The following is an 18,134-nucleotide window of genomic DNA, read 5'->3' on the forward strand; positions in this document are numbered from 1 at the left end:
GTCAGCTGTTTTGGTTTCAAAGTTTCAAATTGTGAAGTAAACATGTTGGAATAACGAGATGAGAACAACACCAGATTTGCACAATTAGTGACATCACAGATTGGTAAAAAAAAAAATTAAAGAGCCATATACATGTTTTTTTGGTCTCTTCCCAAACTTCTTGGGATGAGTTTGTAGCATGGCAACAGAAGAGGAGGCTTCAATAGTGGTTAGACAGTGACAGAAAAGTCTTTTCGCTTCTCTATCAGTGTTATCAGTGGTATAAGACTATCAGAATGACGATAATAAGACATTTTTTAATGTTCATTATTACAAGATGCAAGGTTTTTATTCAACAGTCCAGACACATCGGAAATCTTGTGTGAGTCAAGATGTACAAAAGATTTAAAAAGAGCATATAAACAAAACATATATTAGCTTAATTGACTTAAATTCAAAAGTTAGTTTAAAAAAATGTAAATGGAGGGTTGTGAAATTTTGGTGAAAGACATGTTTGTCCACCGAGCCGCCAGGTGGCGCCAATCGGGAGTACTGCGCACTCAGCTTTGTCAATTCACATACATACAAAGCGGAAACAGGATGTTTCCTTCAGAATAAACTGGTTACATGTAATTTTTTTTTTGCTTCATTTTGTGTAATGGTCTATTTAGAGCAGATAATGGCAGGATGTTAAAAGTTGCTCGTTTAAAGTATCAAAATGAAAAAAAGAAACTTGTAAATTATTGTCAAAATGACTGGAGAAAGGAGGGGACCACCAGTTGAGACTTGTGTGTTAAAAAAATAAACTTACAAAATAGAGGGGATAAAATATCCTGTTAATGTACTAAAATGAGGCTGAATCTCGATTGATTTGGCTGTTGTCCTATAACATACCCGGACATAGTAGATTTACAGTATAATGCTTTACATGAGATCAACAAAAATGAAAAAGCTTCAGCGAATTAACCCCAAAAAAGAAATGATTTAATAAATATAATCACTTATTTCCTTATACATCTATAGCACGTCTATTCCTTATATAATGTTTTTGCTAACTGCCGTAAAGCGCCAAAGAATGGTGTTTTATTTTGGTGAGTACCCGGATGTAGACTTTCTCACTGACGCTACCTTGACGCTGTTTCTTTCAGGCCCAGTCAAAACAATGCAGATTAGCTGGCCTGCTGTAAATATTTAACAAATTATTACTCTTTAACTTCACATTTCTGTTATTTCACGGCTTAGTGTTCCCGCTGGATGATATTTAGCCCCGTTTCCTCCTCTCTTCGCCGTGTATGAAGCTGGACCCGCGCTGAGGTCCCTCTCCGGGCTGTTTTTGTTTGGCTCTCGGTGACGGTTGGCAATGCAGACGGCTAACGGGCGTCTGTTGCTCGGTAGGCTGGGAGCAGCGACGGGGAGCGGTTAAAAAGAGGAACAACGGATAAAATAAAAAGGAGGACGAGTGAGCGTTGATAAGTAACGGAAAGGCGGATTACACAGCCTCTTGCTTGGCTCTCCGGTAGCATGGTGGAGTAGCCGCCTGCCTCCTCCGCCCCTCCAACCGCCGGACGGCTCGCTCTCACCGGGGAGGCTCAGCATGGCCCCGGGCTCTCTGGTGGCGGCCTGCCGCAGCCTGGCCCTCTCTACGTGGCTGCTCTCCTTCTGCTTCGTTCACCTGCTGTGCCTGGACTTCACGGTGGCCGAGCGGGAGGAGTGGTACACCGCCTTCGTTAACATCACCTACATGGACCCGGCCACCTCGGAGCCCCGCACGGAGAAGACGGAATGCGGCCGCTATGGGGAGCACTCACCGAAAAAGGACGCGAAAGGGGTGCTGGTTCTCCCTGCTGCACCGCACGACCGCCAGGCCTGCGACCCGAACAGCCGGTTCCTGGTGCCCGCTCAGGCCGGGGCCTGGATCGCGCTGATAGCCCGGGGAAACTGCACCTACAAGGAGAAGATCCGCCACGCTGCTCTCCACAACGCGTCCGCTGTGGTCATCTTTAATGTGGGGTCAGCTAACGTTAACGACACCATCACCATGCCCCATGCAGGTACAGTCTAACAGTCATTCATCCTTTAATGTTTAACTGTGGTTAAGGTGCTTTAACTACCTGGAGCTGGGTGTTTACAGAGGGCTCTGCTGGAGCTGTCACCACAACCAGTCTGGTTAGTGAAATCACACTGATTTCACTGGTTTCTAATTTAAATAATCATGAATAAGAATAGTTTGCTGATTCAGATAGGGCAGCACTGAGTGTATCCTCTACAAAAATAACACTTTGTCCCACTCTTTGCACCATACACTGAAATAATCATGTATAAAATGTTATAACAAATAATCCCCCAATGCTTCAGCAACTGAGAAAATCTTTGTTTGTGATTGGATCTGTTCAGTAAGATGTGAAGACAGAGGATTTCCTGACAGTGATCTTATCTTGGAGCAGCCCAAAACATACTCCTATTATCCCGAAAGACATGATTTCAGCTTTTAGAGTGTTTAATGTGTGTATATGAACATAGAAGTTCTAAAAAGAGCTGAAATGTCTTTTAATTATTTACTCATTGTTTGAATTTACAGATTTGTCAGTTTCTTTCAGTGTTGTACTGATGGAAAAAGTGTAATATCAAAACAAAATAACCTAACGATGACACGGGAAAAGAATCTTCCGTGCGGTTCCAGGTCGTGCTGAGTCAGCTGGATTGGAAACGTGACGATGTCGATCAGTCTGATCTGGTTATCAGACAAACTGCTGACAGAAGCTGTCTGATACTGAGGGAGCAGATTGGGCTGTTTTTAAAGGTGTCACCGCTTCAACTCCAAAGAGAAGAGTCGACCTGCCGTACAGGCGTCACTCTCCTCCTCTGAACAGTTGTTGTGATCGTCTAACAGCTGTTTCTGTCGGCTGGAAAAGCCCTCAGGGATCCCAGGAGCTCCCTAAACAGCGTGTGTTTTCTCTAAATCTACTTCTACCTGATGTTTTCAATGTCAGGGTTGTTTTCTGGCTGGAGCTGGAAGCTTCGTCTCAGTCTTTGCTCAGATTGACGAACACACACCCAGGTTATTTTCAGCAGTAGGTTGGTTTGGTGTTTGATGTGAGACTAATTTATCTGTATAAGTATTTAATCGCCCAAAAATCAGCCCAAAACTCAAAGATGCCAAGTATTACTTTCATGTAAGATGAGGGAAAGCAGCACACCGCCCCATCATGGAATCTGAAATTGGCAAAAGTTTACGTTCTGTCTGGCAGGTTTCAAAATTTTACTCCAGAAAGGAAGTCCTTTGTTTGTTTTTGTTGGCGCAACACTTTGTAAACTCTTTGGCAACTCGAAGGGTTAAGAAAATGAAGTCCCAAATCTGCAGTTCCCCAAATGGCCACTGGAGGCTGGCTCCAAAAGAGAGTCAGTCCCCCATAGAGCCCCATGCTAACACGCCAAACTTTACAGCAGCAGTGATCGTTTGATAGTGACGTTACAGAGGGACTGATTCTTCTTAATTCTTCTAACGGAAGGTTAATTTCATAAGATCACCTGTTTGAAAGGTGAGAAAACACACAGAACAAGTTTAAACAACCCGTTTAACCAGCGCGTAGTAATTCTGGGGCCAACCAGCGAGGACGACTCTTCAGTCAGGATGTTAAATAATTCAGATTTAGTTTGGTGTAAAGCTGATAAATGCACAATTTGAGTGTCCTCACAGATATAAAGGTTCAGTGTGTGTGTGTGTGTGTGTGTGTGTGTGTGTGTGTGTGTGTGTGTAAGAGATTGTGGGCGAAAGAGCGCCATATTGATCCCACGGGTTTATTTTTAGCCCAAGACTAATCAATTTGTGTTTCTGTGTTCAGAGAGGTTGAATTGAGTTCAGATCAGGCCTCGGGGGAGTTTATCCAACTTTTGGTCCAGCCAACACACACACACACACACACACACACACACACACACACACACAAAGAAAGAGCAGATTAAAAGTCAGTAAAGTTTTAATTTCCTGCAGAAAGTTTGGACTGATATGATTTTAAATCGTCTGGCCACAGTTTATGATGCTTTGTCAGATTAAACTGTCGAGGAAAGAAGTTCTCGGCTAAATATCATAACAAATAAAAAAGAGATGTTGGAAAGTCCTCTGATAATGGTGTAAGGACCTATCGTCTGTCACAGTTTGTAACTTTTGGAGGACTTTACTGATTTTGTATCTGACGATTGAGCTGGAAGGCTCGCTGATAACAAGCCCGTCATCACGGGGAAAGAAACGCCATCGCAGTCTTAACCTTGGCTTTATCTCCCTTCCTCTGGGGCGCTTCAGTGTCTCTGTGCTCGGGGTTATTTGAGGTCCGTCATGCTTCAGTCACAAGGACAACCTCAAATTAACAAACGACTGAAACAGGCGGCTGCTGCACAAACTCACATTTCTTCCCAACATCTGCAGGGCCGACGTGTTCGAACCTGTCCTCTGCACAGAAACACAGAGGCTGAGTGTTAGTCCAGAGCCAGGAAGAGCAGCTGGTTTGGCCTGAAGGGGGAGAGGAGCTCTTCTCTCTGTGAATTATTACCATGTTACCGTTAAGGCAGGTTAAACATTTGGAGATTTTGAGCTTCTTTCTGGCATTTCATTGACAAATCGTTAACTTTATAACAGAGAGTGTTGGATTCTCAGAGTAGACTCCAAATTTAGAAAAGAAAACTCAACCAGTGTGGTGCCGTAGTCGAAGATTAAACGGCCTGGGAGTCCAAAAACAAAGTTCAGAATATGACTGTTAAAGCTCAGATGACCCATTTAACAAAATCATGTTCCCCCTGACCCTTAAACCAGAAAACATGTCCACGGTATGTGGACATGTACCGCCTCCTCCACCCATGGCTGACCAGCGTCTGTTAAACTAGTCTTTGCCCAACCCTTACATCCTTTTCTTGAATCTCCAGAATAATCTCCCATGTTTCCCTCCTCAGGTACAGGTGAGGTAGTCGCCATCATGATCCCGGAGCCCAAAGGCCGTGAAGTCGTGTCGCTGTTGGAGCGTAACGTGACGGTCACCATGACTATCACAATCGGGACGAGGAACCTGCAGAAGTACGTGAGCCGGACGTCGGTGGTGTTCGTGTCCATCTCCTTCATCGTGCTCATGATCATCTCGCTGGCCTGGCTCGTCTTCTACTACATCCAGAGGTTCAGATACGCCAACGCACGGGACCGCAACCAGGTACAGACACCTGAGAAACTCAGTGACTCATCGACGGTCAGACCTGAAACTATAAAAGTTTTTAACTTCTCCATTGTTCCCTCTCCTCAGCGGCGTCTTGGGGACGCAGCAAAGAAGGCAATCAGTAAACTGCAGGTTCGCACCATCAGGAAAGGCGACCAGGAGACGGAGGCCGACTTCGACAACTGCGCCGTCTGCATCGAGGGCTACAAGGCCAATGACGTGGTCCGTATACTGCCCTGCAGGTAAACACACCTGAACAAGATTCCCATTAGGTTTCCAGTCCCCAGGTCAGACTTGATGTAAACATGTTTACTCTGAATCAGTTTAGCCCTGTTTCCACCAAGTGGTCCGGTATGGATCAGTACAGTTTGGTACAGGTTGGATCGGTAAAGCCTGATCCTGTTTGTGTTTCCACAACCAACTGTGCCCTTCTTGTTAGGCTGCCCAACAGAAGGGTACCAAAAAGCGGGACAGTACGGGTTGGTAATTTGACGACCTGTCCTGGTTATAGTGAAAGGAAACACCATAAAATGTGACGAACCAAACTGAACCACTTGGTGGAAACGTGGCTAAAGAGAAAGGAGCCCGCCTGTGAACTTGTTCCTCCAGCAGCACGTTCCTCTGACTCCTCTGTTTTCTTTTTTTCAGACATTTGTTCCATAAGAGCTGCGTGGACCCGTGGCTGCTCGATCATCGCACGTGTCCCATGTGCAAGATGAACATCCTCAAAGCTCTGGGCATCGCTGTGAGTCTGAGCAGTTTTATCACGCTTTGAAACACGCATTAAACCAGCAGCCAGGGCTCAGGCTGAGGATGTGTTCAGACAAACACAGCTCGGGAGATTTATGCAGATTCATGAAGGTTGATGAGCACTCTTCTCACTCTGTCGTCCTTCTCTTTTGACCCCAGCTGAACGCAGACTGTCTGGACGACCTGCCGCTGGACTACGACCTGGCTCTGGGTGGTGTTGGCGGGGTGGGAGGTGTCGGAGTTGGCGCCCTGGCACTGGAAGTCGTAGTCTCTGGGGCGTCCAGCGACGGCACGCTTAGTGAGGGTGGCTCTTCGGTGGTCCTTGACCCTGGAGTGAGACGGGTGGGACTCCCGCAGGACTACCAGGACCCGGATACTCTGAGAGACAGCCCAGTGACAGCCACCACTGATACACACACAGGTAACACACTCCAGACAACCTGAGTGATGGTCGACATGGTTTGATGTTGGGGTACTGACCCCCAGTGGTGGCTCTGCAATACTACATAAGATTTTCTCTGATCAGAAGGAAGATTTTCCTCCTGTCTCTTCTGGTTATTTTCTTTTTTCAAGTGAATATGAGTTTAAGACTCTTCTCTCACTTGACTTGTGATTTGGTTTTACGTCAAATTACAAAATCAAGGTTCTAAGAAGTCTGAACTGACCTGAGCCAGTCGGGGTCTGTTTCTGTGTCTGTTTTTTAAATGAAGTCATGGTTACGATGAGTCCTTGACCAGCATCGTCCTTTCCCTTCCAGGTGAGCTGCAACCAATGGCGAGCAGTGCCTCAGTCGCCTCCTTCGTCATCACAGTGGAAACGGGTCTCTCAGATGAGGAGGGACCGATGGAGCCATCTCAGCTCGGGGAGAAGTCCTGAGAGGAGCCAAAAGGTACTGAACCAGAATCTAAGAGCCAAACTGGACTCAGATTTGTAAAAGAGTACCTGAAGCTCCAGAAGACGACCTGACTGAAGCCAAAACCTAACTGCACTAGACTTGAGCTCAACCCAGGACCTGGCTCTAGCTTCCATTTGTTAGTGGTGGAAGCTAAACCCAGAACGGGCACCAAGGTTTTCCTCTTTGGATCTTTGTGAAACACAAATTTGCCAAACCAAACCGGCTTCTTTCGACCCAAGGTGGACTCTAGTGTAGCTAAACACGGGGTCTAAACTCAGTTTTTTCTCAGTGGGCGGTGATGATATAACACTAGGGTTGGTTTGGATCTGGACCAAGGACACTGGTGGATCTGGATTGGTTTTCGATTACGTTCTGGAAGTCATAACTTGAGTGAAACAGGGTAGATCCCTCAAAAGTCAACTGCCAAAAACAGGATCCAGTCTTTGAAACACAGTGATCTTCCATCATCTGCAACTTTGAGCAGAGTTCTCCAGAACTCCAAACTCCAGTTCGTGTGGATTTATCATATTTTTCTCGTCCACTCTCGTCTCGGGACCTTCTGTGGAATATTCTGTTTCCTGGTTCTCCAGGAAAGAGGCACAAAATGCATCAAAACTGGAATTTAAAGGCTGCTTACGTCCTGGTTTGGTCTGGATGCTTGCAAAGAATGAATCCCTGGTCCGTTTTCCTCGGTTTGATTTGCCAAGGCTCGCTGTGTGACGTCTTCATGGACTTTAGTTTGGAAAAGTGGGACTGTCGATTCAAGCGGACACTCTGGGCTGAAGATTCCCTTTCTCTTGTGTTTTGAAAACAGTTGTTTTGTCGCGGCAGTATTACAGTTTGACGCAGTATTGAAAAGCAACCACATGGTATTGTTTTAATCTGCTTTAGCCAGTTTGTATAATTTAACTTGTATAATTTATCTTTACAATACTTCAGGTGTATTTAGATACTTCATGTCCTCATCCGTAATTTCAATCTCACTTAGGCATGCTGTTCCAACCCAGGGCTGAAATGGTAAAAACTGTTGAATCAAACTACAACAACTGCGAAGATCAGACTGAAATACAAATCCAGCAGCTCAGGCTTTAAATGGTTAAGAAAAAATGAAAAGGGAGAGATGTACCAAGATGGAAACGAGTTTTTAGACTCTTGGGCGACCACATCCAACACAGTGGGAAAAAATTGGAGGTAGAGCAGGAAAAAGCTGGCAGATACCAAACTGCAACCTCGATTTGAAATAAAGTTGGGAAAGCTCCCGTCTTTATTCATGACAGTTTTAGAAATGAACAATTCAAAGAGTTGTGCAAATATTTGCACAATTGAAGGCGTGGTTTAGTTGATTGATGGCCGGGCACCTAGCTTGCGGAAAGTCAGTATTTCAACAATAGCGACAGCCACTGCTGGGCCTCAGAACACCTCTCCAAAAACCAACGGGTGACCTTGCTTAAATGATGTCCATGGTAAGGACATCCATTGGTTTGGATCATTGACAATACCAACAATCATCCGCCATATTGGCCAAAGATGGGCAAAGCTAGCAAATACATGACCTCTACATGCTGAACATACCGGCCCTTTAACCTCTTTTCTGACTCAGACTCTTGTTTGCCAAATTGGTTTTGGTTTGTGACACGGCCTTGTTGGCTACTTCCTGTTTCAGTTACTCTCAGTATTTGATTTACCCTCCAAGATCAGAGTTCAATCCGTAGAATATATGAAGTAACCCGTCTTCTTTCATGGCCGTCAGAAACCCGTGATAGAGCCTGGTTTGAGAGTTTCCCTGTCCGTCCATCTGTCCATCAGCATGTCCTTGTGCTGCCTCTCTAAACGATTGGACTTGAACCCTGACAATCACAGATTTGATGTTTCACTGAACCATCGGGGATCTTTCCTCAGACCCATCGTCTGTGCACCACGACGAGCGTAAGCTGCCATTTCAATGCCACAAACACAAGCTGTGACGGATGAACAAACGTTGGTAGAATCCGAGCTGCAGACATTCAGAGTTTAGCTAAACAACCTCCCTGCTGTCGTTTCAAGCTTGTAAATATGATCTGTAAATTCCACCACGCCACGTGTGCAGGCTGCGGTCGAACTTCCTGAAACTACGAGAAAGATAAAGATTGTCGTCTATTTTGATACCAGAGGAGATGTTTATTTTTGTAACAGAGACACCCAGCAGCAGAGACTGGTTCCCCTCCCGTCACCTCCGCATGGCCTGCTGATCCTCAATGTGATTGAGCGCTGAGCAGGCGGATTTAACCGCTCATCGTTTGTGTATTTGTACATATATACTGGACTCAAAGGACCTTGATGATATGAATCTAATTTATTGTGTTTGTCCGTGAACTTTCTAGATCTGGTTGTTGATGTAGCTGGATGTGGACTGGAACACCAACACTGGATCTAAAGAGGATCTAGAGAGACTGATTATGATGTTTGGCTATTCCTGGACCTCCAAACTCAACAAAAACAAACCCTCAAAAACTTCAAATCTCCAGATCCCGTGTTGGGGTCTCCAGTCCATCGTCCTCTCGGAAAGACCTTAAACGGTTTTCGGTTTCTTCCTTCTCTTTTCTCTCTTTTCTCTTTTCTCTCCTCACAGTTCAGTTTCAGGGCTCTCACTCATTAGCTGAATAAGAAAATCAAACACTAGTTAATTTAAACTCTAGTGAAAAGGCGCAGAGCGTGCTTGTTGTAGTATATGACTGATGACTGATCTGTTTGCCTTCTCTTTAAATATGTTCCAATTAAAATGACTTCCTTTGTGTTGTAAGCTTTATTTGAAAGGAATTCTTGTTACTTTCTCTTTTGCTCTGTTTCTTTCTCTAATTTATTTCATGTGACTGCAATTTTGCTGCCGCACAGTGAACTGAACTCAAACTTTTGAATCTGTTTCGGTTTAATTTCTTGTAAAGACCGAGGCTGCTGTGGCATGGCGGGTCCCCGGAGTATCGTCAGACGGTGTTTCCGCAATTTGGCTGTCAAATCTCAGAAGTGAAGTTTAGCCAAGTTGAGCTGGCTTTATGCTAAAGTATTTAGCCTCAAGTCTTTACACTGATTGTTTTCGGACAAAAGTGAAAGTAGGGATGCCTGACACCGATACCTTGGTTTTGGGTATCAACCAATACCAGTGCGAAAGTAATAACCAGCATACCCTACTGTGGGATATGACTGGTTACGCTTTGAGTAAAAGGCAAAAATGAGTCTGTATGGAACTACTAAAGTTGATATTTATTGAAACTATAAATTGTTTAAATGTTTACCACCAGTTCAGCTTCAGAAAAGCTTCAGAAATCACTATTCAGTGGTAAACTTTTAAAGCTTTGGTGTCAAGTTTGGATCGGCCCTTTCCCAATGATACTGGATCGGACTGACACCAGATACCAGGATTGGGACTAGTGCATCCCTAAGACTCCTTTAGTATATCTTGATAAGTTGCTTTTGTTTGGCTTCCAATATCATAAATCTTATTTGCACAACCGTAACATTTCAGAGTTTACTGAACCACACATACACTGTCTATTCTGGACGTTAGCGAACAATACATCGTTGGCCAAACAACTTCAATAATCCCGCTCTACTAATGTAAAACCTGATCCCTGTACAAACAGTCCTCGCGGGAATCTGGACTGGAATCTCACAGAAGTTCTGGGTCAAGTTCCTAAATTCTTGTTTCTGGCTAATATTTTGCTGGCAACCAAATCTGAGAGGCTTTTCGGTGAACGTGAACTCGGTTATTTCTGTGACCAATCTCAGCTTCATGTTTTTCTCCAGTGATGCGAACGGTTAAAGCAGGAGTTGATTTTTCAAACAATACTGTGGCTCAAACACGGGACCCCCATGTCACTGCCAGTAATGACGTCTTATTGGCTCTTTTTTTCTTGGATGCTGTGTTAAGCTGTCATTGGTTGATGCACTTTAGCTTCTCTTTGTCTGGAAGGTTCTGGAAAAATTCTCCTTTTCTAGATACTTTAGGGAACTTTCCCTTTTTCCGTGACCTTTGCTCCCACCTGAGAGTTTGGAATGGTTTTATTTGTGTTGCCATCGTCTTCCTGCCTGATTTCTTTGTCAGATCAGAGTTTGGTTTCTTTCTAAAGACTTTACTGAAGTTTGGTTATAAAAAGATTTTGGGGTTCAAACTACAACACAAATTGTTTAAAATTGCCATATAATTTGCCATATTTTGTAAGTTGTACTTTCTGATCTCTTCGCTTCAACCAACAGATTAATGTAGTTGTCGACTGCGATAGAAGAGGGTATCGTCGGCAAAGAGAATTTCAGATCCTTCCAGAGAAACAGCAGAAACTAGCATCTGAAGCCATGTAAATTCCTCTGCTACCATGACAGCGAGGTGTGAAGTGGTATCGTGTGTGTTTATACAAACTTAATTGTCTTACAGAGCGTCCGTTTGCGTGGTTGTCGTGTGCACGCAAACATGAAAATACATACACGCGTGTAAATACGAGGCGTGATGCCATGTTGTTTCTGTGTTTCAGTTGTTGCACGTGTTCTGATTCAGGACAGAATTGAAATAAAATTTTATTGCAAGTTTTTGTTTTTATCCCAGCTTTGTGTTTGTGTGTCTTCTTTAAAAACAGGCTGGCCAATCAGAGGGAGGGGGGTTTTGGGAGCGAGGGGCTTAAAGAGACAGAGGCTGAAATACAAGTTTTCTTCAACAGCAGTGAGAGAAAAATATTCATGTACAGATACTACAGGAGCACCAGAGGGACAAAATATAGACTTGAAAAAGCAAAATACTCTCTTGTTAATGCAAACAAACAAAAAAAATTTTTTGTAAGATAATTAACACTACTTATTTTATCATTTTTGACAAATTGCTCAAGATAAACTGAAGACACAATGTACACACAGGGATAAACAACACAGTATATTGACCAGCAATCATATTCAGGTAATCACAAGTGTGCAGTAATACGTACAACAGATTGATCTTTTAATGTCTTGACAAATCATAACAGAAGAAAAGTTAGCCAAAGCACATCTAGATTTTTGCTAACCAAACAACAGCTAGCAAAAACTGTGAAAAGTACAATAAAATCATGAAAATTGAAGTGACTTTTCAGCTCGCAGCCAGAGATTCAAATGTTGATCTGATAACGACTCAATCTGGACCAGAGTCAGCCAGTTTATCTTTGAAGGTTTGAAATAATACTCAATCATTCATGGGCAGTACCAACTATCCTCAACATCTAAATGAACTCATACACAAAAAAACCTATTCCCATTTTCCGGGAGAAAAACAGAACGATTTATTTTCTGGATTTAATCAGCTTTTTGAATCTTTATTTCTCTACTCTGACGTATACTCTGAGCAGAAATGTTAACTGTTCAACAGTTTGTAAAACCCTGAGACTGTTCTGGTCCTCTGAACATGATGGAGGCGCAGAGTCTGGGGTTCATTTTGAATCCTCTGAAAAGATGAAAAAATATATGAGAAAAAGTTTGTTCACAAGATTTAAAACTTTGAAAGTCACTTAAAAATGTCTTACCAGCAGATTCAGTTACAGAGATAGGGCTGAAATGAAAAAGAAGTCATTTCTTGAGTTTTCATTCAGAGTACTTTTTTGATATATTTTTTATCAAGGTAAAAAAATATTTGACCTCTTAGTGTTTCCTCTGGATTCAGCAAACCTGTGTCTCAGCAGGAAAGAGACTACAGCTTCAGCCACCTGTTAAAATATAATCGTCTTACTGCTCAGAGTGACCTCAAACATATGTTTATTTTTTAAAGTTAGGGTGTAAAGACTTCAGTGTTTCTCTTATAATAACCACTAAAATCAATGATGCTTAAAAGTTGTATGAATTAATTATAACAAACTCCATCACTGAAAAAGATCTGATGTGAATATTTGCCTTACTTTGTCTGGTTTGTCTTCTTGCACTGCATGGCCACAGGGGGGCAGCACCTGCATCATGAATTTACCTGGAGGCAAACAGCAAAGCAGGTACTCACACTCTGAACCGTCTTTTTTCACACACAGATCTATATTCCCAGTGCTATTTTGATGGTCACACACTCCTGAGCTGTCATCTCCACCTGTTGACTGACAGGCCCGGCTGTCTCTGGAGAGGAGCAGCCGCCTCAAGGTGTGTGTGTGTGTGTGTGTGTGTGTGTGTGTGTGTGTGTGTGTGTGTGTGTGTGTGTGTGTGTGTGTGTGTGTCACATATCCTCCACCTTTTCTCTCACACCCAGTGTCAAAAAAACAAGAATGTAATCTATCCCCAGAGTGACCCGATTTATCTGCCTGTGGCATCCTCATCCTGGCTCTCCAGAACTACATTACCCATAAACCATGTGACTTCAGCGAATATTTCTCAACATTTTGAAACCCCATGTCCTCAAATTATTTTACTTTTGCCTTAACCTTCAAAACCTTTCAGTTTTAACTTCTAAAACAAAGTTCTTTGAAGTTTTACAATGGCAACCAGAAGTTTTAGTCCCAAAACCCTCAAAGAAGTTAAAGGACCAAGATCCAGGGACTGTTCCCCGACACAGTTTAGGGCAGGGATGTCAAACTCGTGCCATGGAGGGCCAAGAGGCTGCAGGTTTTCTTTCCAACCAAAAACTTCACCAGCTGGTTTCTTTGATTAGTCCTTGCTCTCTGCTTTAAGGTGAGGTAATCAGTAAAATCAGCTGGTAGAGTTTTTGGCTGGAAAGAAAACCTGCAGCCTCTTGGCCCTCCATGGCACGAGTTTGACATCCCTGGTATAGGGTATCTAAATACTTACCTTAAATACCTGAAGAAGCTGTGAAGTTAGATTAAGTGCTATGTTGTTAAAAATGCAATTGCCTGAATGGCCACTAGGGCTAACTCCCAAAGTGAGTCAATCTCCATAAACTCTTGAGTCGATATATCAAACTTTGCAGGAGAAATAAACGCAGAAACAGCCTGGTACAAACTGTTTTAGTCTCTTGCCTGAGTCAGTGCCTCACCTTGCATCTGCCCAATCGTCAGATCCCTGTCCAGCCGATCGATCCCTGGAAACAGAAGCAGCCTCAGGTAAGAAAGCTCAAAGTCACATCATTGTTGTTACTTTGCAGTCCAGATTTGAAACTCTCACCAGCCAGTAGGAGAAGTTTGGGCAAGTTACAAGCTAGGAAGAGGTTGGAAGTCCCTCGAAACCAGCCGTCCCAGTACTTCTCTGATTTTGACAGGTCTATGCGCCACTTGTACACACCCTGGTGAAGACAGATCGACTGGAAAGTCTGTTCTTGTTCTTAGTGTCATGTTCTCAGTTTTTTTCTTCCACCCTGGTGTTTCCCTACCTGGCTGACCTCTGAAGCAGTATTCTCTTTGTCATTGTCGTAACTCTGATCGTAGAACTCTTCGTTGCGCTCAACGACTATATCGGTAGAAGGGCTGGCCGTCTCCAGAGAGTCTGTTTCCTCCACTTCACATCTTTGAGAGGCCAAGGGAAAAGACACAGGACTTAGATTTTAACTGATAGTTTTTACTTCAGATATTGAATTCAGTCATCTCAAAGCCAATCAGCAGCCAGTTTACCTTTTAATCTGACCAACCACGGACACTCTGGCAGATTCCAGGTTCCTGATTTGCCCACTCTTGACGCTGAGTAGAACAAAGAGTGGAAAGGATCAGGTAGTGCTCCAGTTTGTTTAACTTTGGGCCCATGCTAACTCTTTGGATTTGAACACAGGTCAAGCTAATAAGCTAACATTATCACATCTGAAAAGAGAAATAGGTTGATGCCTTTTGGTTTGCCTCCATGGACTGATGTAGCAACCCCTGAACTGCTGAACTCAGGAACGTTGCCTCCTGAACTACACTCAGTGTCCTGGACATGAGTTACCACAATTTCATCACGACTTCAACCTGAGATATGTAACTGGTCTTGAAATGCTAACCTCCACTCAATAGCGTGGTCCATGGACTTGAAGGACTTGGGTCTCCCCTTCAGGAAGTTCTGTATGCTGTGCAGCGCCTCCATTGCACTGCCTAGCAGTAGAGAAAGACTTATAAGTGTTTGTTAAGGACTAAAGTCTCCAGGTAGAGTATGCAGTGCTTCTTACCTTCCACGACGTCTATTGCCACCAGGCCCACAGTTGTTGGGAGCGACATGTTGCTGGCTGTATGCACGGCAATGGCTCCACCAACGCCATGACCAATCAGGACAATGGGGGGAGGGGTCTCACCATAGCAGGCTTGAACAACATTGGCTATGTCGCTACAGGAGATAAACGGTGTCAACAGTGGGTGGTAGAACAATATCTGCACACTTTAAAGTTATTTTTGGAGGTATAATGGCTCTGTTTGAGAAGTCAGCAATCAGTGGAGAGGGACTACCAGCTAAGAGGGTGCTGTGCACTGTTACCTGGACATAGTCTGAGTAGAGAAGTCGTCTGATTGACGGACCATTGTGGCACCTTAACAAAAGAACAAATTCTCTCAACATCAAAATGTTAAGTTCTCAAGCAAAGAAGCAAAAATATGCATTTATAATTTTCTTCTCCCAAACGTCACAACCATAGGTAAGGGTTGGGATTGTAAGGGGACAGGAAAATCCAAAGATTTCCTTCTGGGTCATCTTCCTTTTCCAAGCAATGGTTTGGAATGTACTGCTAACGTACATCAGCCCATCCACTGGTCTCAAGAAGATTTGTGCCTTCACTTCAGAACAACAGCTACCAAACACTTGAACCCCTGAAGTCCTGTCATCTGAAGGCACCCGGAAATGTCATCACCAAAGTTCTCTTGGGATGCAAAGTGGGCTCATGCCAAAACCTTTTCGATGCCTTACCATGACCCCTGAGATCCATGGCAAGCACCCTGCAGGTCACCCTACTGGTGATGGCTGTCTGCAACACATAAAGACACCGTACAAGCTGATGAAACTCAGGATATATTTACTACCAATCAATTCTCTGATCAACCATTCGACAGATACTCACGGTGAAGACGGCCCAAGACAGAGCTGAGTGTCCTCCACCGTGCAGCAGAACCAGCAGGGGTCCCTCGCTTCCTGATTTATAGATCCTGAACACATCCCTGCTGTCAGCTGGTCCCACGCTGACGTCCTCCATCTGGTCAAAATACTCTCGCCATGACACAGGTGAGTAGTCAAGCTTACCGCCAACCTCCCTGTTCAACATGTGGGCACATGGAGACACACTTTCTGCTAATCAGGCTAGCAGGACTGTACCAAAACAAACCAAATGATGGACACACTGAGGGACCATAGCATCAAAATGCTAATTAGCTAGACTAGAAAAAAGCAAAAAGGGCTTTTTTATTATAAATAAATGTAATGGACACAGAAGTGTCTAGAGGAGTCTTTACGAGCTGCAGTTTTTAACCATTCAAAGAGAATTTGTCTTTTTAGCTACTTTTACACAGTTGTTTTTGTTCCAATTAGATGTGATTTGTTAACTTTCACATTAAATAAATGTTTCCAAGAGTTTCGGAGAGGTGACTTACTGCTCTGAATCAAAGCTTTCTTCCCACATGTTGTGTCCGGACACCAATTTTTTTCTCTTCAATCCAGTGTGATGACAAATAAAAATGTTTCTCCGTGCGAAGATTAAAACAGCAGTAAGAGTTCCTCCTCCTTCACGTCCATCAGTGGAATAAAAACACTCACTGCTGATGCTGCTCTGGCACAAATACACTACAGGACAATACCCTGTCAGCTGGTGTTGTCAGGTAGCATCACAGTCACGGTTTCCTATTGGCTGAGACCGGCTGAAGAAGGTTTGGGGTAGCAGGCCCATGGGTGCAAGAGTCCAAACAAAAGACATAAGCAACAATAGATGCTAAAACATCAGAAAATCTTAGCATTAGACTCATTCTTCACTTTTCCAGTTGGATACCCAGCCATCCAAATGGAAAGCACAACAAACAAAAACGAGCAAAACTGTTTTTGCATTTCCTCTAAGAGCTTCTTCATGCCCTCTTGCATTCAAATTTTATTTTCATTTGAGCCTCCTGGAGTTTCACTGCTGCTAAAACCAACTCTTTTAAATTCTGCATCCCGTCTTATTAATTATAAAAAGGGGTAAAACATGGAATAGGATCTAAAAATAGTGATTGTCAGATTGGTTTAGCAAGTTTCTGTTGCAGAGTGATTTTGGATGAAAACATTGCTTTGATGGATGGGTTGGAGAGATGGATTAACATTTTTGGATCTGAACAGACATTTATGGTCACCAAAGGATAAGGTTTTGGTTATTTGTTGAAATAACAGAAATTATACACAACAAATGAAATCGAACAAAAAATGAAAACACAGAACTTGAACATGGAAAAAAAAATTGAACAAGATGGTTTAAGAATATCAGTTAATTCAGTTCTGAGGTAAATTCAGACAGGAAACACTTAAAGATTTGAAATAAAAACAATGTTTCCAGAGAGAAAGCAATGAAAGACCTGGAAAAGGAGGGAAAGTCTCAGCGATGATGATGACGATGATCTCCTCCCTCGTTCCCTCCTTCTTTTATTTATTCATAAATCCATCCTCTGTGAGAGCGCTGAGGAGAGAGCAGCTGAGGCTTTCCTCTCAGACTCAGCTGGCAGACACCATGAAGGCATTTCCACCAAAGAATGCTCGTTTATCAACCACCGCTGGAGTCAAATAAAAGGTACGTAGAGATGGAAAGGAAGGAAATCAATGGGAGGTAATGACTTCAACTTGAATATGAGAAAGTCGTACTGACTTTGTGTATATTGGTAGTATTTAGAGATCAGAATGTTGTTATCTTTGATTTTAAGGCACTAAAATAGCTTTTTAACACTGTTGACTTTTTACAAACCCATTCTTCAAAGTGGATGTTTTCTACTTGAATATTGAAGCTTCTACTTTTGTCCTACCAGGTGCTGACGTTTGATAACCACCTTCATCATGGAATCATCACCAAATGTTTCTAAACGCACAAAAGATATCCTCCAATCAAAGCACTTGATTCCAGAGGAGGGAGGGCTTGAAGATCCAATCAGCAACTCAGAACCGAACAGCAACCAAAGAGTGGAACCAAACTTCAACCTCAACCTCAATCTGACCTCACCGAGCAACCCTCGTCCAATCACCGACACCCTGAGGCTGCAAAACAACAAAAAGGACAACGGGAGTAAAGGAGGGAAACAAGGATCTGCTACAGAAGCTGGGAAATCTTTAACAATCCCTGTGATGTCACCAGGGGTCAAAGATGATCCATCACGCCAAAAGAGCAAAATTCCTTTGCCACGCTCACCAAAAGCTGAACCACAGAACAGCAGAGGAGACCAAAGGCTGAAATCTCCAAACCCGAAACAAACCCCAACACTGAGTCC

General features: G+C 43.4%; 2 protein-coding genes across 3 annotated transcripts; one reads left to right on the forward strand and one right to left on the reverse strand.

Annotated features, from left to right (window-relative positions):
• Positions 1-1,049: 1,049 nt before the first annotated feature.
• rnf150b (ring finger protein 150b) lies at positions 1,050-11,188 on the forward strand. Its single transcript, XM_074699277.1, has 6 exons — positions 1,050-2,030; positions 4,924-5,174; positions 5,265-5,419; positions 5,826-5,922; positions 6,087-6,348; positions 6,685-11,188. The coding sequence occupies exons 1-6, from the start codon at positions 1,574-1,576 to the stop codon at positions 6,801-6,803; spliced, it is 1,341 nt and encodes a 446-aa protein (XP_074555378.1). The 5' UTR covers positions 1,050-1,573; the 3' UTR covers positions 6,804-11,188.
• Positions 11,189-11,387: 199 nt separating this feature from the next.
• On the reverse strand, positions 11,388-16,437 carry LOC141811280 (protein phosphatase methylesterase 1-like). Of its 2 annotated transcripts, none has more exons than XM_074699279.1 (14): positions 16,287-16,437; positions 15,761-15,950; positions 15,610-15,667; positions 15,184-15,235; positions 14,882-15,036; positions 14,717-14,807; positions 14,355-14,420; positions 14,126-14,249; positions 13,912-14,029; positions 13,784-13,828; positions 12,708-12,772; positions 12,451-12,518; positions 12,339-12,364; positions 11,388-12,259 (listed from the first exon to the last, which is right to left on the reverse strand). In XM_074699279.1, exons 1-14 carry the CDS (start codon positions 16,313-16,315, stop codon positions 12,246-12,248), a joined length of 1,101 nt encoding a protein of 366 aa, XP_074555380.1. In that variant the 5' UTR covers positions 16,316-16,437; the 3' UTR covers positions 11,388-12,245. The 2 variants fall into 2 exon arrangements, with proteins under 2 accessions (XP_074555380.1, XP_074555379.1); XM_074699278.1 differs by having other exon boundaries at positions 14,117-14,249.
• Between the last annotated feature and the right edge of the window lie 1,697 nt (positions 16,438-18,134).

Source organism: Halichoeres trimaculatus, unplaced genomic scaffold, assembly GCF_033239565.1.
Source record: "Halichoeres trimaculatus isolate MK-OKI-2021-1 unplaced genomic scaffold, fHalTri1.1 fHalTri1_scaffold_22, whole genome shotgun sequence".
Lineage (NCBI taxonomy): Eukaryota > Metazoa > Chordata > Actinopteri > Labriformes > Labridae > Halichoeres > Halichoeres trimaculatus.